Genomic DNA, 24,566 nt, shown 5'->3' on the forward strand with positions numbered 1-24,566 from the left:
GGAACTGTCATCTCTGTCTCGTCATGGAGCACAGTTTAAACTTTTGAAAAAGAGACAAATGTTTGTTTGCAGTGTTTGAATAATGTTCCTGTCTCTCTACAACCTCCTGTGTTTCTGCGCAAATCTGTGACCCAAGAATGACAATATAAAAATAACCATATAAACATATGGTTTCTACTTTGCGGATTTTCTTATTTCGCGGGTGGCTCTGGAACGCAACCCCCGCGATGGAGGAGGGATTACTGTATTCAACAAGAAATTATTAATTTGTTCAGTATCTTACACAACTGTGCATTTTACTATGGTCTGTTTTCTGCTATGAGAAAATTGTGTGTTTCCTTTATTATTTCATTTATCTGGTGTTGAATAATTTTTAAAATAACTTCTATACAGTGTTATCTGTTGAGTGTTATCTCGGATTATATTCCTACTGAGCTCTCTGAAATGTTTGAACAGACCTTTGAGAATGAATAAAGTGTGCTACTATTTCTATTAAACCAGAACAGAAGCAGTAAAGAAAAAATACTCTGCATCTAGATAACTGGACATGCTAGTAAGTTAATTTTTTCTTCCTTTTTTTATATTTTCCTAGTATTAAAAAAGCTTCAACTGTTCAAATATTCTATGTCTTGTGTTATGAGTTGGAGTAAATGCTTGGAATTCATGATAAAATGCATATGGTGTACTGTATGCTTAATGGGACACAGTCAGGGAAGTTCTTATAAATTTTATTATGTTATTAATCTGCCTTTGGTGTTTATAATGGCAAATACAAAAAGGTCTCTATTATAAGCACATCTTACTTGAAGATCAAAGTATTAATAACAGGTTCACTGGACAATCCTGACATGCAGTACTAGAAATGTTTTAAGCTACATAGGCAAGATGTACAGTCTGTATAGGAAAAAAAAAATACCTCATACGACAAATGAAAGATCTTCTAGATCCCATGCACATCCTCATTGATGACTGCTGACCCTCTTTCTTCACAGTGCCAGTTTTAAGGTCCAGGATCCTCCCTACATGCCAAAAGTTGAAAATGAATATTTATGAAGGTTTACCTTTTTAAAATATTAATCCCTAATACAATTAAGGGTAATTCAGAAGACACTACATAAATTACTAAAAATGGGGCTCCTTATGCAGGTAGAGGACCCCTTCATTGATCTTTAAAAACAGACACTTATTTAACATAATCGGCTAATGGCTACAGAGTTGTGGAGTTTTCTAGGGGCAAGCATACATACTCTGATATACAGTAAGGAATAGTTTATTTCACCTTTATTAAACTGCTCTTCTAGTCAAGTACATGCAGAGTATAGTTAATTGATCAATCGCTGATAGGATGAGAAAACGTGAATTCTTATGTCTGTAGCTCTCTTAACCCCTTAACCGCCCTCTGCCGGATATATCCGGCACCGTTGTTTTATTGCTAACGCCATACTGCCGGAATTATCCGGCACATTTGCCTGTGGTTTTTATGAATGCCTGGCAAGTAGTATAACTGACGGTTTGGCGTGGGTATTATTACTACGTTGTATTTCGACAAGTCTGTGGTTGTTTTGGCCGGTCATGTGACGTGATTCGCATGTAACAGCTGTGAATATGGCGAAACGTAAACTGACTTCAAGTGAGGCTTTGCAGGCGATTTTGGACAGTTCTGATCATGATTGTAGCAGTTCTGAAGAAGATTTTAGCGACAGTGATGAGCAGCAACGTGCGCTGCATGATACTATGAATGAAGACGCATCGGATGACGGCGCTGAGTGGGTGTATCCCCAGCATCTCAGCTGGGCTGCTGCCCGTGGTGAACTACCTTTTCTGCATTCGTTTGAGGCAACGTGTGGCTTTATTGTTGATGTAAACAATCACACTGCTGAGCAGTTTTATGAGCTGTTTGTGTCACCTGATTTGATCAGACATTTTGTTCATCAGACAAATCTGAATGCAGCACAGTTTATTGAGAAAAATCCCAATTTACCTCCACATTCCCATGTTCGTGCTTGGTTTGACACTGATGAAAACGAAATGAAAAAATTCATTGGGATTTTGATGTTGATGGGAATAATCAGAAAACCAGATATTGAGATGTACTGGTCTACAGATCCTATGTATGCAACACCTATTTTTGCAGCTGTCATGACACGTAACCGATTCTCTTTGCTGCTGAAATTCTTTCATTTGAATGACAACAGAAACGAGCCAGATAAGAAAGATCCAAACCGCGACCACTTGTTCAAGCTACGTCCTTTGATTGATCATTTATTTGAAGCATTTCAGTTGCCCTACATGCCAGGACCGTCAGTTGCAGTTGATGAAAGTTTATTGTCGTGGAAGGGCCGCTTACAGTTTCGACAGTATCTACCATTGAAAAGGGCACGGTTTGGTATCAAGATGTTTTGCTTAGCTGAGAATTCAGGTTACATTTATAGATTTCGTGTATACACTGGCAACTTGCACAACATTTAGTGGTCAATACTGCTTGAATAAATGTAAAAAATGTAAAAAAAATGTAAAAAAGTAAAAAAACGAAAATTGTTCAGATTTCGCCTGGCGTGGGGAATATTTAGGGAGTTGGCGGTTAAAGGGTTAAACAATTTATTTCTTTATTTTAGAAGCAATACAACCTGACAATCTGCTTTTGAGTAAGTTTTGGTTTTAGGGCGAGACTTTCTGTGTGACCCTATTTAATTATACAGTGTTCATTAAATTCTATCTGGACATTTTCATGAAGATGACAGGGATAAATGCCATTAAACTGCTTCCCACCAGCTGCTCTGGAAGAGCGACAATACACAAGTTCTGCTGTCTAAAGTCTCCTTTAATCTTCTTCTGCAGAGACCTGTTTAACATCTTCATATTTAGAAAAAATAATCCTAATGTACAAGATAGTGGAATTACCCACAAAGCATCAGTGCATTTTCATTTTTTAAGATTTTACTTCTAAGCGAAAATCAAAGTATTTAACATGCTAAGCATGGAATTCTGTTCTTTTCAATTAAAATCTAAAAGACCAACTTATTTAACCTCTCTTCCATACTCTAAGGAATCCAGAAGCACTACTTAAACTATGAAGAAAAGGTCCTTAGCCGTGAAAGGCATATCTTTTGCCTAGAATCCGATCTATATTTTCAACAGGAATAATCTTAAATGTCTATTCAAGTGCTGAGCAGACACAGTCCCCATTTTATAAGAGGCTAAATGTAGCCATTATGTACTAAAATATGTAAATTATAAGTTTCCTTTATGTGGAGTTTATAGCATAGGTTTCTTATTTCTGAAGTAGGTCCATACAGATGCCAAAAAACAAAAATCATCATCATCGCTGAACTGCCAAAACATATAGGTAGTCAACATGTACCAAGATTACTCCCCTACATATGCTCCAATTATGAAAGGTGCGGACACTTCCATCATGAGAGGATGGGGACACAAGTTGAGAGAAGAAAATGCTGCCAATTTTGATTCTCATATAATATTCTTTCAAAGAGTGATGGTGTGTAAGATAAAAGCCATTACACGTATTACATATGGGTTAACGGATTACATTCTTCATGACCAAATACATATGAGCAATGTACAAGCATGTCACGTGTCCAGAGTGTGGATTCTTGAAACATCACTCCATCCAATGTTTCAAGAAGTTAAATAATGCAAACTGGGAGAAATTTAAGATGCATTTCATAACTGGTGTGGAAACGTAATATGATCCAGAGTCCAAAAATACAAATAATATAATAAAAGCATGAAGACTCTGCAGCACCAAAGAAACTCAAGATCCAAGACAGAACCAGTCATATGATATGCACAATTTGTTTTTTTATTACGTCATTAAGTCCAACATACCTGGTTAATATTTTGCACCAGTTAAGGAAATGTGGCTTCACTAGCATGCCCCCACTAACATGGCAAGGTCTGCAAAGGCTGCTCTTAGAAACCGTTTATTTGATTTGTGTGATTACTACTTATTCCCCAATCTGCACGGATAACTCCGTGGGAAACAATGTGCCAGTGAAGAATGCTTGCACAAGCATTATGAAACTTTTTTTTGATCATTGTACCAAAATTTAGTGAATCTTAAAAATAAAATATCAAATTATCATTTTACACAGGGATTATGTTAAAAATAGGTTCACTTATGCATACTTACATAGACGCAGAGGATTGGCAGGAAAACGGTGGGGGGTGTTATGGCAGTCCTGGTGAAATGCTACAGAAAGATTCGAAGATAAAAACTGAGTGTTTATTCATTTCATGTTTCTGTAAGAAGACTGTCCTCTCTTGCACAGAGCATCAGTATTGGCAGTCCAGTCTAATTTATCATCCAGCTGCACTCCCAGGTATTTATAGGTCTGTACCCTCTGCACACAGTCACCTCTGATAATCACGGGGTCCATGAGGGGCCTGGGCCTAATAAAATCCACAATCAGCTCCTTGGTTTTGCTGGTGTTCAGTTGTAGGTAGTTTGAGTCGCACCATTTAACGAAGTCCTTGATTAGGTTCCTATACTCCTCCTCCTGCCCACTCCTGACGCAACCCATGATAGCAGTGTCGTCAGCGAACTTTTGCACGTGGCAGGACTCCGAGTTGTACTGGAAGTCCAATGTATATAGGCTGAACAGGACCGGAGAAAGCACAGTCCCCTGTGGCGCTCCTGTGCTGCTGACCACAATGTCAGACCTGCAGTTCTCGAGACGCACATACTGAGGTCTTTCTGTAAGATAGTCCAGGATCCATGCCACCAGGTATGAATCTACTCCCATCTCTGTCAGCTTATCCCTAAGGAGCAGAGGTTGGATGGTGTTGAAGGCGCTAGAGATGTCCAGAAACATAATTCTTACTGCACCATGGCCTCTGTCCAAGTGGGAGAGGGATCGGTGTAGCATGTAGATGATGGAATCCTCTGCTCCCACCTTCTCCTGGTATGCGAACTGCAGAGGGTCAAGGACGTGGCAGACCTGTGGCCTCAGGTGGTGAAGCAGCAGCCGCTCCATGGTCTTCATCACATGTGATGTCAGGGTGACAGGCCTGAAAACTTTCAGCTCACCAGGACGTGATACGTTTGGGACTGGGGTGATGCAAGATGTTTTCCAAAGCCTTGGGACTCTCCCCTGTTCCAGGCTCAGGTTGAAGATACGCTGTAGAGGACTCCCCAGCTCCAACGCACAGGCCTTCCACAGTCGTGGCGATACTCCATCTGGACCCACTGCTTTGCTGGCACGTAAGTGTATGCCCACTGCTCCTTGGCTCTGCAAGAGTCACTGGCAAACACGCACCCTGGCTGCTACAGCACACACTGCAAAAAAGCAACCACAGAACTGCTTTTATGTCAGCCTCTCCAAGTAGTTCTGTCCTTCTTCATCGGGTCTCGACCACCAGAGGTGCGCGTTTCTCTCAGATTAGAACCCGAGGCACATTAATATTTCCACAGTGCACCAGTTGAAAAACACTTGTGTAGAGTAGAATTATCAAGTCTTTCAGGAAGCTGAACAATTGAGGATGGCATTCCAGCAGTTTTAACAGAATTTTAATATAGGTCCATTTAGGAGATGCTTATACTTTCATTTAAATCTGTCTTTAGCAGTGCATTCAAAATGTAGTAATTTCAATCGTTTACAGTAATCCCTCACCTATCGCGGGGGTTACGTTCCAGAGCCCCCCACGATAGGTGAAAATCCGCGAAGTAGCGACCTATATTTATTTTATTATTTATACATATTTTAAGGCTTTATAACCCCTTCCCACACTCTTATAAACCTCTCTCACTCTCTTGTTAACCTTTCCCACGCTCTTATAAACACTTCCTATGCTTTTAAACACTTTCTGCATTCTTAAACACCGCAGACCAACACTGCACGCAGCGATCAGACGTCAATGTGTCTGCACTCGCTTTGTGAAGGGGGGCAGCTGAACTCTGAGCAGAGCAGAAATGGACTTTGTGCTGCTTCTGCCAAAATGCCTGCTTGTCGCTTTGCGCGTTCAGAAGGAGGAGAAGGAGGAGGAGTGGGGGTGTGTGAGGGCTGAACGCACGTTCGCTCAAACCCCCCTTCCCGGAGGCGCAGTACGCTCCTGCCACTTCGCATTGTCAAGGGGGTGGGGAACTGAATGAACGCTAAGGAGAAGTGGACTTTGTGCTGGCTTTGTGCTGCTTGTCGCTCTGCATGTCAATAATTTAAAAGCCTGTACATCACCAATTTTCCTGTTTCACTGTCTTGTCTTGCGTGAAGTTAAAATGTTTTATAATAGTGAGATGTTACTCATATCCTTAGCCCGACATCCACATATCATATGTGTTAACAAAGTGTGTTTTATAAGTTTACATGTGTTTAAAGCATGTGGGACGGGTATTTTAAGGCTTAAAACTATAAAAATGTTTATTTATATGGTCTTTCTATATCGCGGATTTTCTCCTGTTGCTGATGGGTCTGGAACATAACTTCCGTGATAGGCGGGCAATCACTTGTATTTAAAAACCCGCGAAGTCGTGAATCTGCGAAAAGTGAACCGCGAAGTAGCGAGGGATTACTGTACTTTTATTGTGACACGTTTGTGTTTTATATACTATGCCAATCAGATATAACACACGACTTATTTTTTTTTTTTTTTTTGATTGTTATTTTTGTAGGTGCTTATAATACATAGTCTTCATTTCTTTACTATTTTCAACTTACATTTTAGGAAGGCATTCAAATTCAGGTTATACTTGCTTAAGTAGTATTTTGTTAAAATGTTCAACTTTAAGGTCTTAAAGTTTAAAATTTGCCTTTTTTTTTTTTTTTTTTTTTTTTTATTCCTTTGTGTTGATTCATTATGTTTGTGATTCGGTGTGCATATACTTCATGATTTAAGTACTTATTTTATGAGTACATGTTTTAATGTTAGGTGCAATTAATCATGATTAATTTCATATAATGATGCAATTAATTAGTTAATTTTTTTTAATTGATTCCCAGCCCTAGTTAAAAATAAGTCTTGTTTGGTTTAATGGTGCTTCACTTAAAAGGATTAAAATGATCACTACTTTCTATGCATTTACTATTTTAACTTCAATGTATTTGCTACTGTGCCACCTTTATTTCAAATTCTAAGCATCATACAGTATCATAACTGTACTTTACAATTTTTATTTTTACCAAATTTCTCAAAAGATTTTCATAAGCTGAACAGTAATACAGTACTCCATCATTTAAGTCATAAAAATTTTTATAAGAAAAAACACACTACCGGAAATCTGATTGTCTGTGGTGGACAGTTGCTCTCTTAGCTTTTCCACATCGTCTTGGTGGACCAACTCATAAATGGACTTTCCAAACCAGTCAGATTGCAGTTGGTTAAGAACTGGTGTCACAGAGTCAGACACATAAACAACACGCCCAGTTTCACAGGACACAACAAATAAAAAGCCATCTGCAGCTTCCAGAATGAGGTGTTTTAATTCCTAAAAAAGACAAATGGGGAAAAAAAACATCAGTAATGGATGTCTTCATTCAAACTATAAAATTATCTCAAGTTCTGACATATCTGCAGAAAGTCTTTTTGGTCAAAATGCAGAAAACTAAGGGGAAAAGAAGAGTTCCTTACTACCATACTACTGTGTGCTAGAAAAAAATCATCCCCAAGGAAATTACATAGAGAGGAGTAAACTTGGGGGGGAAAAAAAAGAAAAAAAAAAAGATTTCTAACAACCATATACTTCAAGTGGCAAAGACAACATACTGAATGCTACAGTGGCAAAAGTGTTTTCTCACCTGGTCTGTAAGAAAAGAAGGTTTATAACTGCCATCAGTGGAAGTGTTACCAGTGCCCCGAAGAGATTTCATGTGTGATACAGCCATGCGCAGTATAGTAAGTTTGTCAGGTTTGCGGGCAAGTGCACTACATGTAGGAACCATGTCAGAAAGTTCAGTAATATATGCAGTCATCTTGTTGCGCCGTCTCCTCTCAATCTCACTGTGGTTCTCCCTTTTGCAAAAATAAATAAATTCAGTTTATGCTATTTTGCAAAAAATGCAAGTTCAGCAAAATACAATACAGAAATGTTTCTGCTAAAAATACAGTTCAGCTAAAAGTTATGAGAACTAAGAATATAATTTGTCTTCTATGCTTACTGACAAAATCTTATAGAATTACATAAAACTGTAAAGAACTCATTCTAATGACCCGTCTACTTGTACGTTATTTGCACTGCAAACTGTTTTTTCCATCTTGGAAGCAGCATGTTATTTGAATGAAGAAAAGAGAAAATTTGCAAATCCTCTGTATTATGGTAGATGATGCTCACTGTAGAAATCATTCTAGTTTAAGATTCCTGTAAATGTTGGTAGGGTTAACTATGTTAACCAAGTGGTAGGAGGAAACTGGAACATGAAATGCTTACTTCATATAAAAGATACTGGGCAAAATGGGGAAAAAAAAATTATATATTATATATATATAATATATATATATATATATATATATATATATATATATATATATATATATATATATATATATATAAACGAACTACACGCTGTGGCGCAGCGTAAAGGGACTTCGTCTCTGACGTCTGAGGTTCGATCCCCACAAGGGGAGCAGTACAGTGTGTACACCTGTTGAGCCCAAATAAGGGCGAAACACATGTCACGTACTCTTTGCATTATTTGACAGTAAACTATGCAACATTCCATGATCTGCTTCTTGCAACTGAAGAGGGCCCCGTGGCGGATGTTTGCCAAATGGCACACCAACCACATGCGTTACCTGGTAGGTAACCACCCATACAATCAGGTCGGGACTCTGATTACAAATGCAATGAATATTATTATATATTTTACACACACACACTAGCAGCTGGAGATCCACAAAGGGAGAAAAATGAATCACGTATCATAAGGTAGTTTTTATTCCTGAGCTTCCAACACCTACCAGGAGCCTTCATCAGAGGATAATGCTTAGACTTACAAGAATCAACGGCAATATATACCACAATTCGTTTGGGGGGGTGGGGTACAGGTCGTAACATTTTATTTATTATGAACATGTTCTACTTAAGTTTGCATATGCTGGGTTTATGTCCAAATGTCCGTTAATAGTGTTTTTGTCTGATAGCCAAGATTCAGCCAGCTCCCTGGCACTTTTAGTACTGGCCTTAAATCTTACTTGTACATTATCCCAGTTAAACGTAAAATGTCCTGTTGATTTTGTATGCATATAGATCTGTGATCATGAGTTGTTCCTTCTAACGGCGTTGCAATGTTCCTGTATGCGAGTTGCAATTCTTTTTGATGTTTGTCCTATGTATACCGCTGGGCAAGAACTGCATGGAATGCTATAAACTGCGTTTCGTGTTTCTGCTGTCGATTTCTTGTTTTTAGCATTGAAAAGGACAGTGCACAGATTGTTCAAGGGTTTGTGTGCTATTCTGATGCCTGATTTGGCCAGGATGCATGCAGAGCCTTCAGACACATCGTGTTGATAAGGAAGTGTGTACCAGGTGGGATGGGGGGTCTGGTTCGAGTCAATTGTTTGCTGAGTTTTTTGGAGTCTTCTGTGTAGGCATAGTCTCATAAATGGAGCTGTGTTAAAACTTTATTCAGAAGAGTCCACACCCATTGTAATATGAAGGAAACAAAAATGAACGAAAGACGCTATCTTTTCCATCTTTTCACTTCAAACGGATACTCAAAAGATATTCATTAAACAATGCCTTCGCTTCCATATATATACAGTGCATCCAGAAAGTATTCACAGCGCATCACTTTTTCCATATTTTGTTATGTTACAGCCTTATTCCAAAATAGATTAAATTCATTTTTTTCCTCAGAATTCTACACACAACACCCCATATTGACAACGTAAAAAAAGTTTACTTGAGGTTTTTGCAAATTTATTAAAAATAAAAAAATTGAGAAAGCACATTTACATAAGTATTCACAGCCTTTGCCGTGAAGCTCAAAATTGAGCTCAGGTGCATCCTGTTTCCCCTGATCATCCTTGAGATGTTTCTGGAGCTTAATTAGAGTCCACCTGTGGTAAATTCAGTTGACTTGACATAGTTTATAAAGGCACACACCTGTCTATATAAGGTCCCACAGTTGACAGTTCATGTCAGAGCACAAACCAGGCATGAAGTCAAAGGAATTGTCTGTAGACCTCCGAGACAGGATTGTCTTGAGGCACATATCTGGGGAAGGTTACAGAAAAATTTCTGCTGCTTTGAAGGTCCCAATGAGCACAGTGGCCTCCATCATCCGTAAGTGGAAGAAGTTCGAAACCACCAGGACTCATCCTAGAGCTGGCCGGCCATCTAAACTGAATAAGCTCACCCGCTCTAACATCACCCCTCCCCCGATCTGACTCTCTAAGTAACAGCGCAAGTACAGACACAAATCAAGTGCATGTGTGTACTGTATAATATTAACAAAAAGAGCAGCTTACTACTGAAAACGGCAAATATATGAGTGAGTGGGGATCAAACCAGGACTCTTGATTACACTTGATTTGCGTCTGTACTTGTGCTGTTACTTAGAGAGTCAGATCGGGGAGGGGTGATGTTAGAGCGGGTGAGCTTATTCAGTGCTGCTGGAACAACGCACATGTTGATTTTTTTTTTCTTTCAGTACATGTGCCTTCCCTGTTTATTTGTATATCTCTGCCTGTCTGTCTCTGTATTACGCAGTGCTCTGTCTGTCTGTGTGTTATGGATCTTGAAAAAAATAAGTTATAAGCACAGTTGTTCATGTTAATTGCAGTCTCAATTGTTAAAAAAATATTTTAAAAGGAGCATCCCACATGAAAATATAACGATCTCATTAACTGACAGTGTATACCAATTTACAAATTTTATGTCCGTTTGAGGTTAAAAAGAAAAAAAAGAAGTAACACTTTATCCCCAGCGGGGAATTGAACTCATGTTTGTGAGGCAGAGAAAAGCTACTCGCTCTGAGAGGCAAATCTTAGCGCGCTACGCCACGGAAGCTGTTATATGGCGTGTGAAGCTTTTGTGGAAGTGTTTATTTGATCTTAGGAACTCGGGCTTTACACATTCTATAGTTTATGCCTACATTTTGTAACATTTATTACTAAAATATGAAAAAGTTTCTGTTTTAACAATGTGTTTACACAGATTACTGTAGAAACGGTACACACATGGAATGCGTGTGTTCCAAATAACGATGTATTATTTCAAGTCTAAAACTCCAGTTCACTCCCAGACAATCAATCAAGGCATGAGCTGGGAAAAGTGCGCTCACGTTCTAAGTCGGAGGGGGGATGGAATAGCCGGCTGCTGGCAGCCTGTGTTTTATCAGCACATTTAGAGGACAAAAGACGCTGGAGGAGAGGTGTGAACGGATTTAAGAAGCGATTTAAGGTGGGCCGGATCTACGAGTTTTTTCGTAGACTCTGGTAATTCTAGTGTTAATCCCCGGGAATGCGGGAATGAAAAATGTCCGGGAATCCCAGGCTCCCAGCATGGATTCCCTAGTTCAGCCTTACTTTGCAGGGAGATAAAAATCACAGACATACAGACACAAAAAATACACCGCTTCAACAGCAAACTACTGAACTTATGTACAGCTCTTTGTAAACAGATAATGTCCAATAGTTTTTTAGAGTAACTACAAGAAACTGGAGGCAGAGTGTAAAGAGTTAAACTTGTACTCTTACCTGGCGAACCGCTCTTTGTCATTAGAACCTGCCTGATCATCATCACATCTAAAAAGGAACAACAAAAGTGAGTAAATAAAAAAATCTTAAAAATTTCCTGAAGTTGCAAAGTCATTTACTACAAACTATCATAAAAGATGCACTCAATATAAACAGTGAGTTGCTATTCAACATGACCAGAGAACAAATGTGTTACTTACCTGAAGAGTTTGTTAGGACTATCATCATCATCATCATCATCAAATTCCATCCTGAAAATATTCAAAATTTCAAAATTCATTAATGCATGCATATAAATACAGATATTCTCTGAGCACATCATCAGAAACTAAAGCGACATAAGCGAGAGATGCAGTATTAGCAAAAATCTGGGTGGTGCAGTGTGTTCAAGTATTGGTACGTAACGTAAACATCGTTGTTTACTAACTTCTCCATAGTGACAAATGTGCCAATGAGAACAACTGGAATCCAATGGCCAGCTCTTTAAAAGTGGATGTGGAAATGTGCAAGATGAAACGGAAGGAAATTCGAGAAAGATACATCCATGCAAAGTGGAAAATGGCAAAGAAAACTAGTGGGGATTTGGTTGTTGCAAGATAATGCTGTGTGCATGCTTCGATGTTTGAATAGTTCAGTGAGGTGAAGCAAATTATCAAACTAAAATGCAGACATACAGAAATATTTGTGGTACTTTCCTTCATCCATTCCTGACATAGGCAATACAAATGTCATATATTCCCCATCGTAATAACATGATACATTTAAAGGTCTCACATACGATCTTGTATACGTATACCTGTTACTATCTCTCCCCCCCCCCCCTTCTTTGATTTTGCAGTTTCGCAACTACATCAGAGTGCTAAGAATTTTTATCTTCAACAGGTGTAACTCACAACAAAGTGAAAACGGACGTTGTTTTCTCGCTGTGATGATTTCTCCCACTGCCACCTGGTGGAATCCTTCAGATTTATATAAAGTACTCGCCCAAGTATAGTCGGTACACTGCTTGTGTAGCAGCAGCGTCCACAAGCACATGCATCACATAGCATCAAGTATATCCCTACCCGAAGATTGAGCTGGCAAAAGGGAACACAGTTATGTACTAATATTAACCACCTTGTCAGACGGTCTTACCAAATATGAACCATGGACAACATCATAAAATGAATGCAAACTTAAGGACATACAGTGGTACCTTGGGATACAAGTGCCCCAAGGTACGAGTTTTTTGAGATACGAGCCGTCACTAGGTCGATTTTTTGCCTTGAGTTACGAGCCGTCACTAGGTCGATTTTTTGCCTTGAGTTACGAGCCAAAATTCGAAATACGAGCCATCAAAGAGCATTCTGAGGAACTGACGACGGAGGAGTTGACGGAACTACAGACATGGCAACATACGGAGGTTCTGCAGAAGATCAGTATGGTGGAAGAGGTTATCTCTTAAAGTGAGATAAAGTGTTTGCAATGTGGGAAAAAGTTTCGAACTTTAAAGAAATGAAACACACTGAAAAAGTTACAACTGATCGTGCAGCGGCGCTATTTAATGACACTTGCCTAACGCTTGTCTTTACTGAAAAAAAAACACCAGTTGTAACTGACCATGCAGCGGCTCTATTTAATGACACTTGCCTAACGCTTGACTTTATTGAAAAGAAACACCAGTTGTAACAGATCGTGCAGTGGTGCTATTTAATGACACTTGCCTAACTCATAAAGGGGAGGACTAAACAAAGTTCCTTGGACAGGTTTCTATTGAAATGCCTTGAGAATGAAAGTGACGAAAGTGTGGCAAAAAGAAAAAAAACTAGTGAAGAAGAAAATTAAGTTAAGCAAAAGTGAAGTGAAAGAAAAAAACATTACAATATGCTAATCGGCTTGCCAACATCTGTTTATTTCTTTAGATTCTCTCTTATGTATTAGGTTTTATTTTGTTTGTATACAATAATTTGTTCATTAGGCGGAGTGGTGGCTCTGAGGCTAAGGATCTGCGCTGGTATCCGGAAGGTTGCCGGTTCGAATCCCCATCACTGCCAAAAGAGATCCTACTCTGCTGGGCCCTTGAGCAAGGCCCTTAACCTGTAATTGCTCCAGGGGTGCTGTACAATGGCTGACCCTGCGCTCTGACCCCAAGGGGTATGCGAAAAACTAACAAACACTGTTGTAAGTCGCTCTGGATAAGAGCGTCTGCTAAATGATGTAAATGTAAATGTAAATTATAAATACATTTTTTGTAATGTTGAAAACATTTAACAAAAAATTGGGGTGGTTTTTTGGGGGCTGGCACAAATTAATCTCATTTCAATTAATTTCAATGGGGAAAATTGATTTGAGATACAAGCATTTTGACTTACGAGCTTGGTCACGGAACGAATTAAACTCGTATCTCAAGGTATCACTGTACTTACAAATAAAACTACAAATTGGAACCATTACTAAAGAAGTGAATTTTAAAACATCCTATCCTACATACTTGTCACAACTATCCGGATTCTGGACTTAACTATTGCAAGGCAACTATCAATAGTTAGTGTCACAGACAATGATGTTTGATGCATGTAAAATGTAATATTGATCGATTCAAAATTTTCCTAATCCATAGTGAAAAAATAAGGAATGACTGAAACATTTAACAGTTATTTACACGTCAATATTGGCAATGCTATTAGTGATGTGTGCACTAAAAGATGATGCAAGTTTCTTCCAGGATGTAGTCCTTTGTAAGAAGTATTTTTGTTGTTATCTTTTATGCAATGTGGATTATATAGAGCTGTTGCTTTAGCATATAGACCACTCTGCAATCAGACACTTTCTTGGTAAATGGACATTGATCTTTTTCCACTTTGTTGTATCATGGAATGATTAACTCAAAAACTACTTATAACTTGTTTTGTATAATGCTGTAATCATACTGGTTTCAACACTTTGAATTTAGTATAATGTGCTACCACCACCCACCACCACCAACACTTTAGGGGCTGATATTTACCCATTTTTTAATTCTGTTATTTATCACTTTTTAAACAATACACAGAATTTTAGCAATCAATCTTTTCCTCGTTAAATGCAAGAACAAATAAGAAATTACAGTTCATTAAACCTTTATATTTAAGGACCTACATTACTGTTGACACTCTTTCAATGAAATACTTACACTGGCCTTTTCTTGACTCCTCTTTGAGGTACGGGGGGACCAGACTGTGTGCTGTTTGCTGGGATACCAGGGGCTGCAGCAACACCCAATGAAGGCATATCAGATGCCATGTCTAAATGAAAATAAATACAAGAGAATTAAAATCTCAAAAATTGCCAGGGAAATAGGAAAAAAAAGGTACCAACTAGAGAGGACAGCCAGAAAAGGATAATTATTACAATTTCAGCTCACATGATTATAACATGAACAATGACAATAATAAAAACAAGAGCGCTACTTTCAAAGAAATGTAAGAAAATGGTTTATAAAAAGGTTGATAGCTGAATCAGTAGCCCATGTGTAGGTACAGTAAACAGACATCAAGTAAAATACCTTTTGGATGGTCACAAAGAAATTGTGCAAAACCATCTGATGGTAGTAAGGAAGTTGCCCAGGCTGCTCTTAGCAAAAACAGGGAAACACTAACCTCACATAAGAATATCATAGAGAGCTGTTTAATGAACACTTAACACATGAAGCACTGGTATTCCATCTCTCAAATAAATGATACTAATCCTGCTGCACCAAGTGGCTAATTTGGTATAATGGCTGAATGAACAGGAATTAGCCATGCTGCCAACAAAACCCTCCTCTCCCCCCAAATTCCCAGAGTCAGAAAATGAGACACAGTGAAATAACAACGATGTGGGATTTATTACTATTGATAAGATGTTTCTATCTTCTTGATGAAAGAAAAAACTGTAAAGTAATTGCATAGATAGATCGATATATTGGAGACTGCATCTGAGCTATACTAACTGTGCGGATACTTCACACTTTTTCATCCATCACAAAGATATAACACTCTGTAAATAGTAATACATCTTTTGTTATTTTTATTATTTCACAGGGATTTAAGGTTTGTGGCATATGCATTCAGTCTGCATCCCCTTGCTTTACATGGAAACGAGCATACAGCACTACAGGTTGAGTCTCCTACAACCGGGAACTGAAAATCTGTTTATGATACCCATATTATGCTATAAATAATCAGTTATTGACAAGATTATTGGAAACTAGTCATTTAGCCCGTTACAATAACGGGCGCTAGAACAGTAGTGCATAAACATTAGTAGGAACAATCTATATTAAATGGCAAGGGACTTTGACCTCATTCTTTTTGTTGGTCGTATTTTTCTTTCTTTCAGCCTTTCTTTTGTTGATGTTTACTTGCTGAGCTGACCGTTCTTCGTGGGCTGCCGCCGTGTACTGTGTGTCTTTAATTTTCTGTGACAGTAATACTGTCTTGTACGGCTCTATTCAATAAGGGCGCGCACAAAAAGGCGAGCCTCAAAAGGGCGACCTCAGTTGGGCGCAGCGAATAAAGGCGCGCGTAAATAAAGATCTGTACCATTGTTGCTCTTCACATATTCCAGAGCCATTTGAACTAAATTATCTACGAACGCCTGTATTCGCCACGCTCAACTGAGGTCACCCTTTTGAACCTCGCCTTTTTGTGCGCGCCCTTATTGAAGGATGCCTGTGCACGCCCTTATTGAAGGATACCGTCTTGTACGTCCGCTGGCTTGTACGTCCATAATATACCTTTAATTTTCTCTGGCGGTAATACAGGCGTGCGCGTCGGTAATATGCCTTTAATCTCCTCTGACAGTAATACTGGCTTGTATGTGGCTGTAATATGCGTCACGGTATTGTGTACCTTTAATTTCCTCTCACAGTAATACTGGGTTGTATTTCCGTAAAACGCCTCTAACTTTCTCTGACAGTAATATCGCGCATCGCACCGTGCCCCGCGCATGCACACTTCACCAAAAGACACCCACACACGGACACCTGGACGCACATAGGGATTTTATATATATAGATATGTGAATGCAATGAATAACATACAGTACATACTTTGATTATTGCTAGCTTTTTAGCAATTTGTGGTATTCTGTTTGCATTTAACATTCCTTCCGCATCTGCATCTTTTGTCTACTGAATGATACCTTCTTTCCCCTCTGGTGGCATTTTTATTCAGTAACTAAATGCAAATATTATTTACATTAAACATTGCCAAGTTTAATATATTAATTTATCAATTTGTTTAAAACGTAAATATTTTAGATTTTAACTGATTCATATAGTTTTTGTTTTATTTATATACACTCAACAGCAAAAAAAAATTGGGTCACTTCAACTCTTTAAGTAGAAGGTAACTGAGAAGGTTTTACCTTCCGTACAAATGAATTACTATAGATATACTATAGACTCAATATTAGGACCATTAAATTTTTTGCCAGTGTTTTGCCTATATCTTTTTATATATTAGGAAAGATAGTCAAATATATAAAATTATTGAGAATATATATTGGTCTGGCTCCTTTATGGTTCTGACTGAGAAAAATTCCTATCTCCAGCCCCATAAGGGCTAGGGACTTGGGGTTACACCTAGTGCTGGGCGGTATACCGGTTCATACCGAAAACCGTTTATTTTTTTTATGATATGGATTTTTCTTATACCGCAACACCGGTTTAAATTGCCTAAATGACGTTCGGAACGTGGCGCAGCGGGAAACTGTTCAAGTGGGGACCTTTTTCACTGCTACACCGCTAAACACACATTTGTTGCACTAGGGCTCTTTCACTGCTACACCACCAAATAGTGGGCGGCAGCATAGGTATGCCGCGCGGTGAAAATGTACAGAGAGCATTCCGAAACTGAACTAAAAGTAAAGTTGAACATGATGAACAGAAGAACTTTTGCCGAAAAAAAAGGAGTTACGTTCGTCGCCCGGAGATACTTTAGTTTTAAAAGATCAGATGTGTAAATACTGTTTCTATACTACTGGATAATAAAACAAGTACAACTTGGCTTGCAGTATTTGTTTTCAATACAGTGTAATGTACCTGGGTACTGTGTAATAGTGTGACGACATTTCTACTTTATTCTCGCCGTTTATGTCAAGATTAAAGTCGACATGTTGACTTTATTCTCCTAATTTGTCATTAAAGTAGAACATCGTAAACTAAACTTCATCGTAAAATGAATATTTAATTACTAGATTTTCTCATTCCCCGACATAAGTTATATAGCACATTAAATGCTTTGTGTTAAGTGATTCTTAAACTGACTTCTTCTTGCACTAAGAGGAGGCGCCGGCAGCAATCGCCGCACAGAATACATTCACTTCATGATCTTCCTGCTCTCTGAACATTTAGAATGCTAAGATAAATACTTAATATAATTTTCATGGTGAAATGCATTAAAGCATGCATTAATCATATGGGGGCATGGCGGCGTGCCTGCCTGCCTTGCATTTGCAGGTTTTTCTGGTGGGTTTACTTGGCGTGCTTCAGTTTCCTTTCAGTCATGTAGGATGTGGGGTTTTGTTGTGCTATATTGACCCTGCTAGTGTATGTTTTGCTTGTATTCATCCTTCGATGTGCTGGCGACTCGTTCAGAGATGGGCGCAACTCTGAATGGATGGCATAATTAAACATGTATAACGAAGATATTTTTAAAGTTCTGAACACTCCGTGGGCTAAGTTTATAACTAGTTTTAATTTCACAAAGACGTTTATCGTGTGGTGATTGGTTATGTGGTGAAAGAAAAAGGAAGGATAGGAACTGGGGTTTTGGTACGTCAGATAGAGACAGCATGCATGCAATAAAGATAGCCCGCTCAGAAGAACATGCAGTGAATTCTGTGTTCGTGTCTCCGACCAGCAGATCACAAACCCAACATTTACACAATATTTAAGTTAAACAAGTGCGATAGCTATTCATACATCCAGTTTTTTGGAACCTCGTCACACCTGCCATAAAGTTCTCTACACTGAACATACACCTGGGGACCCCTTACTGCGAGGGAGCAGGACTACCGCCTCACTACCATGCATGTGTAATACCTGCTTTAATGCATTTCATCATGAAAATGATATCAAGTATTTATCTTAGCATTCTAAATTTTCAGAAAGCAGGAATATCATGAAGTGAATGGATTCTATATGGTGATCGCTGTCTTCTCTTAGTGCGGAGGAAGTCAGTTTAAGAAGCGTAGTGATTTAACCACTGGGTCGGGGAACGTAACACAAAGCATTTAATGTGCTGCATTAATTTATGACAGGGTAAATTAAGTATTTGATTAAACATTGATTTTAGGAAGAAGTTTACTTTACGACATTCTACTTTAATTATGAAGTAAACTATGAGAATAAAGAGGAAATGTCGACTTTAATCTCGACATAAACGGCGAGAATAAAGTGGAAATGTTGACTTTGTTCTCGACATATAGTTTGTTTTTTTCTTCCCAGTATAGCTTAGCTTGAAGCAAGGTCCATATTAATGCAGCTTGCCTAAATGATGGTTCAGTTGGTAAAGATATCATCACCAAGTTGCACTTGTTTTATTTTATTTTAATTTGGTGAATACTGTGTAATGCACATGAAGCTTGAACCTGGGCTTGAAGTCTTGAAGTAATAGTGCAACTATCAGTAATACTACTATTATTTATTTTATTGTTATTATTTATTAGTTTAAATATTATGCAGTTTAAGGATGATAAAGTTGTTTAAAAAGTCACTTTAACGTGTCAGTGGACAGAGATTGTCATGCAATGTGATACCTTCTCCATTAGTGCCCCCTTGAAAACTATCACTTTATGGGGCAATGCAAAACTGTATTAATACTTGTTTGCACATTAAAATGTTTTTTTTTGTACAATGTACAATACTCTTGACAGTGGAATAGGTTATTCTTAGCCAGTAATTGCAGTGGAAAATGTGGTTAACATCCACTCACGCATGGGGAAAAAAATACCGTCGAATACCGTGAAACCGGGATAATTTAGAAAAATACCGTGATATAGAATTTTGGTCATACCGCCCACCCCTAGTTACACCTAATCGATTCAGCAGGTGTCTGACTATGTGCCCCGAAGATTTCATCCACTAAATTTTGCATGCGCAGAACTTATGCGCAAAAACAGTTTTTTTTCAAATGTCCAACATTTTGAAGGGGGGGGTAGGGTGTTCAGGCAGTCTGTATGTGTGTGTGTGTGTATATATATATATTATATAAAAAAATTTTGGGTCAAGACGTTATCTCAGGGAGACACTGAAGTCCCGCGAGACTACCTGCACGCCACGCCCAATTACCGGAAACACTTTAATGTCCTGGAAGCAGAGGTGGGTAGAGTAGCCAAAAATTGTACTCAAGTAAGAGTAGCGTTACTTCTACTTGAGTAATATTATTTTGAAGTAAAAAGTAGTCATTCAAAAAATTATTCAAGTAAGAGTAAAAAAGTATTTGGTGAAAAGACCAAAGAACCTTGGATTGCAAGTAACTTAGTTTGCGAGTGTTTTGCAAGACAAGCTAAAATTTTGAATAAATTTTGACCTGATAAATGAGCGAGGTCTTGCAATACGAGTAGTCTGTATACGCTTTGCCGAGCGTCACGTGATCACAACTGAGCTGACTCTTCTTCTCTCTCTCGCTGCGGGATTGTGGGCAATCGTCAGTCGGCATGCCTCACTCATATAAGTCAACATCCGTACGAGCGTATACGGTTTACTACAGCATTGTGACCACGTGTGTGTGCTGTGACGTGCTAGTCCCCATCTTGCACCCCAAAACACGAAGCTGAATCTCAATACTTTAGCGAAACCATCTTTATTCAGCTTGAAACAGGAACAGCGTGGTTATTTATTGTAGCAGGATCTGCCACTCTCCTATACACAGACACAGCAGTCAGGCAGGGTCATGCCCAGGTTAGTGGCCAAGTAATACTGTGTCCTACACATTTATAATGTTCCTTGTATCACCAATCAACGGCAGGTGTTTATAGCATGACCGCGATCTATTTGGATTTGCTTTTACGGCGAACTGCTACAGCTCTGGGTGCCTGTGGTTGCTTCAGGATGCCCATCCACATGTCATCCCGTTGGGGGAAATTCCCACACGAGTTTAGAAACTCACTCACACCAGCCATGATTCTTTTCAAAGGTAAAGTGCAGGTTAATTTGTTTTATGTATTTTTACTTTATATTTTGTATTAATCATTTTTATACAGTGCATCCGGAAAGTATTCACGGCACATCACTTTTTCCACATTTTGTTATGTTACAGCCTTATTCCAAAATTTTTTTCCTCAGAATTCTACACAGAACACCCCAGAATGACAACGTGAAAAAGGTTTACTTGAGATTTTTGCAAATTTATCCTCTTTAATAAAATCACTTTGTGCGTCCAGGTGTCCGTGTGTGTGTGTCTTCTGGTGAAGTGCGCATGCGCGGGGCACGGTGCAATGCGTGATATTACTGTCAGAGAAAGTTAGAGGCGTTTTACGGAAATACAAACCAGTATTACTGCGAGAGGAAGTTAAAGGTACACAATACAGTGACGCATATTACAGCCACATACAAGCCAGTATTACTATCAGAGGAGATTAAAGGCATATTACCGACACGAACGCATGTATTACTGCCAGAGAAAATTAAAGGTATATTATGGACGTACAAGACAGTATTACTGTCACAGAAAATTAAAGACACACAATACACGGTGGCAGCCCACAAAGAACGGTCAGCTCAGCAAGTAAACATCAACAAAAGAAAGGCTGAAAGAAAGAAAAATACGACCAACAAAAAGAGTGAGGTCAAAGTCCCTTGCCATTTAATATAGACTGTTCCTACTAATGTTTATGCACTACTGTTCTAGCGCCTGTTATTGTAACGGGCTAAATGACTAGTTAAAAATAAAAAAATTGAGAAAGCACATGTACATAAGTATTCACAGCCTTTGCCATGAAGCTCAAAATTGAGCTCAGGTGCATCCCGTTTCCCCCTGATCATCCTTGAGATGTTTCTGCAGCTTAATTGGAGTCCACCTGTGGTAAATTCAGTTGATTGGACATGATTTGGAAAGGCACACACCTGTCTATATAAGGTCCCACAGTTGACAGTTCATGTCAGAGCACAAACCAAGCATGAAGTCAAAGGAATTGTCTGTAGACCTCTGAGACAGGATTGTCTCCAGGCACAAATCTGGGGAAGGTTACAGAAAAATTTCTGCTGCTTTGAAGGTCCCAATGAGCACAGTGGCCTCCATCATCCGTAAGTGGAAGAAGTTCGAAACCACCAGGACTCTTCCTAGAGCTGGCCAGCCATCTAAACTGAGCGATCGGGGGAGAAGGGCCTTAGTCAGGGAGGTGACCAAGAACCCGATGGTCACTCTGTCAGAGCTCCACAGGTCCTCTGTGGAGAGAGGAGAACCTTCCAGAAGAACAACCATCTCTGCAGCAATCCACCAATCAGGCCTGTATGGTAGAGTGGCCAGACGGAAGCCACTCCTTAGTAAAAGGCACATGGCAGCCCGCCTAAAGTTTGCCAAAAGACACATGAAGGACTCTCAGACCATGAGAAAGAAAATTCTCTGGTCTGATAAGACAAAGATTGAACTCTTTGGTGTGAATGCCAGGCATCACATTTGGAGGAAACCAGGCACCGCTTATCACCAGGCCAATACCATCCCTACAGTGAAGCATGGTGGTGGCAGCATCATGCTGTGGGGATGTTTTTCAGCGGCAGGAACTGAGAGACTAGTCAGGATAAAGGGAAAGATGACTGCAACAATGTACAGAGACATCCTGGATGAAAACCTGCTCCAGAGCGCTCTTGACCTCAGACTGGGGCGACGGTTCATCTTTCAGCAGGACAACGACCCTAAACACACAGCCAAGATATCAAAGGAGTGGCTTCAGGACAACTCTGTGAATGTCCTTGAGTGGCCCAGCCAGAGCCCAGACTTGAATCCAATTGAACATCTCTGAAGAGATCTTAAAATGGCTGTGCACCGACGCTTCCCATCCAACCTGATGGAGCTTGAGAGGTGCTGCAAAGAGGAATGGGCGAAACTGGCCAAGGATAGGTGTGCCAAGCTTGTGGCATCATATTCAAAAAGACTTGAGGCTGTAATTGCTGCCAAAGGTGCATCGACAAAGTATTGAGCAAAGGCTGTGAATACTTACGTACATGTGATTTCTCAGTTTTTTTATTTTTAATAAATTTACAAAAACCTCAAGTAAACTATTTTCATGTTGTCCTTATGGGGTGTTGTGTGTAGAATTCTGAGGAAAAAATGAATTTAATCCATTTTGGAATAAGACTGTAACATAACAAAATGTGGAAAAAGTGATGCACTGTGAATACTTTCTGGATGCACTGTATGAATAGTTTTGGGTTATGGAACGAATCATCTGAGTTTCCATTATTTCTTATAGGGAAATTCACTTTGATATATGAGTGCTTGGGCGGCACAGTGGCGCAGTGGTAGCGCTACTGCCTCGCAGTAAGGAGACCCGGGTTCGCTTCCCGGGTCCTCCCTGCGTGGAGTTTGCATGTTCTCCCCGTGTCTGCATGGGTTTCCTCCCACAGTCCAAAGACATGCAGGTTAGGTGGATTGGCGATTCTAACTTTGGCCCTAGTGTGTGCTTGGTGTGTGGGTGTGTTTGTGTGTGTCCTGCGGTGGGTTGGCACCCTGCCCAGGATTGGTTCCTGCCTTGTGCCCTGTGTTAGCTGGGATTGGCTCCAGCAGACCCCCGTGACCCTGTGTTCGGATTCAGCGGGTTGGATAATGGATGGATGGATGGATACGAGTGCTTTGGTTTGCAAGCACATTTCCGGAACGAATTATGCTCGTAAACCAAGGTTCTACTTGTATTCTTTCTTTCCCTGTCCGATGTCTGTGAGGAGTTTGTGCCGCTATGACGCTACAGTTTGTGTGTGGTCATGTGACTACATGGCTACGTCCGATTGGTGAATGGAGCCATGTGATTATTGTTGCTACGTCTGATTGGTGAAACAGAGTCTTGCGATTATTGTTGCGATGTCTGATTAGTGAAACAGTCATGTAGTAGATCCACTGGTGGCTTCTCTCCGCAAAAATATGGCGTATCTAATGGAAAAAAAGAACCGATTCAAGTGTTGCCCAATGTAGTGGAGTAAGAGTAGTGTTTCTTCTTCACAAATGTACTCAAGTAAAAGTAAAAAGTAGGGTGCAGTAAAACTACTCTTAGAAGTACAATTTTTTTTAAAAAAAGTTACTCAAGTAAACGTAACGGAGTAAATGTAACTCATTACTACCCACCTCTGCCTGGGAGACAAGGAAGTGAGACAAAAGGACAGCTGCTGTACAGGCTTTAAAATGATTGTTTGCACAGTGCGACATGCAGAAAACGCAGCTCAGTAGCAGCAGCTGCAAGCCAGCAGCAGATTAGTCCGCATCTCCTTAGCTTGCCTTCAGCCCCTCCACCCCCCTTCACAACGCGAGCGGCACAGACGTGAAGTGGCAAGCGTGACAAGACCCCTGGAGAGAGGGATTAGGGGTCCTAAGGTTACAACGTTGCAACATACAACGTTTCGAGTTTACAATACTCACTCCCATAAAAACTGAAAAAAAAAAAAAAAAGAGAAACCAGTGTTTCGGATTATGGTGTTAGAGTCATATTTACACACTTACGGGGGCAAACTAGTTTGGTTGCAGGCGGCAAAAGTACGTGCCGTATGAGTGAGGGAGTTGGCGAACTACAGGTAGTTTGATTCGAGTGCAGCACAAGTGTATACTGGCGACTTTTTTGCTCTTATTATGGCTTCTAAAAAGTCAGAGTCTTCAGGTGGTAGTGCTTTGAAGAAGAGGACAGCCATCACGATGGAAGTGAAATTAGATAGTTTAAAGAGATCAGAAAGAGGAGAATCAGCAACGAACATCGGCCACGCACTAAGC

General features: G+C 39.6%; 1 protein-coding gene across 4 annotated transcripts in view; it reads right to left on the reverse strand.

Moving 5' to 3' along the window:
- The window catches only part of LOC114645532 (aryl hydrocarbon receptor nuclear translocator-like), a 160,274-nt gene that overhangs the window by 96,814 nt on the left and 38,894 nt on the right, over nucleotides 1-24,566 (reverse strand). For 3 of the 4 annotated variants that reach the window (XM_051923070.1, XM_051923069.1, XM_051923068.1), the window contains exons 2-7: nucleotides 14,801-14,912; nucleotides 11,850-11,900; nucleotides 11,650-11,697; nucleotides 7,749-7,962; nucleotides 7,225-7,438; nucleotides 917-1,019 (exon numbers count right to left, since the gene is read on the reverse strand). In XM_051923070.1, the coding sequence (XP_051779030.1) occupies nucleotides 917-1,019; nucleotides 7,225-7,438; nucleotides 7,749-7,962; nucleotides 11,650-11,697; nucleotides 11,850-11,900; nucleotides 14,801-14,912 (742 nt within the window). The remainder of the gene's footprint in view (nucleotides 1-916; nucleotides 1,020-7,224; nucleotides 7,439-7,748; nucleotides 7,963-11,649; nucleotides 11,698-11,849; nucleotides 11,901-14,800; nucleotides 14,913-24,566) is intronic. The other variant, XM_051923071.1, reaches the window with a different exon arrangement.

The sequence above is a fragment of the Erpetoichthys calabaricus genome, chromosome 2 (assembly GCF_900747795.2).
Source record: "Erpetoichthys calabaricus chromosome 2, fErpCal1.3, whole genome shotgun sequence".
NCBI lineage: Eukaryota > Metazoa > Chordata > Cladistia > Polypteriformes > Polypteridae > Erpetoichthys > Erpetoichthys calabaricus.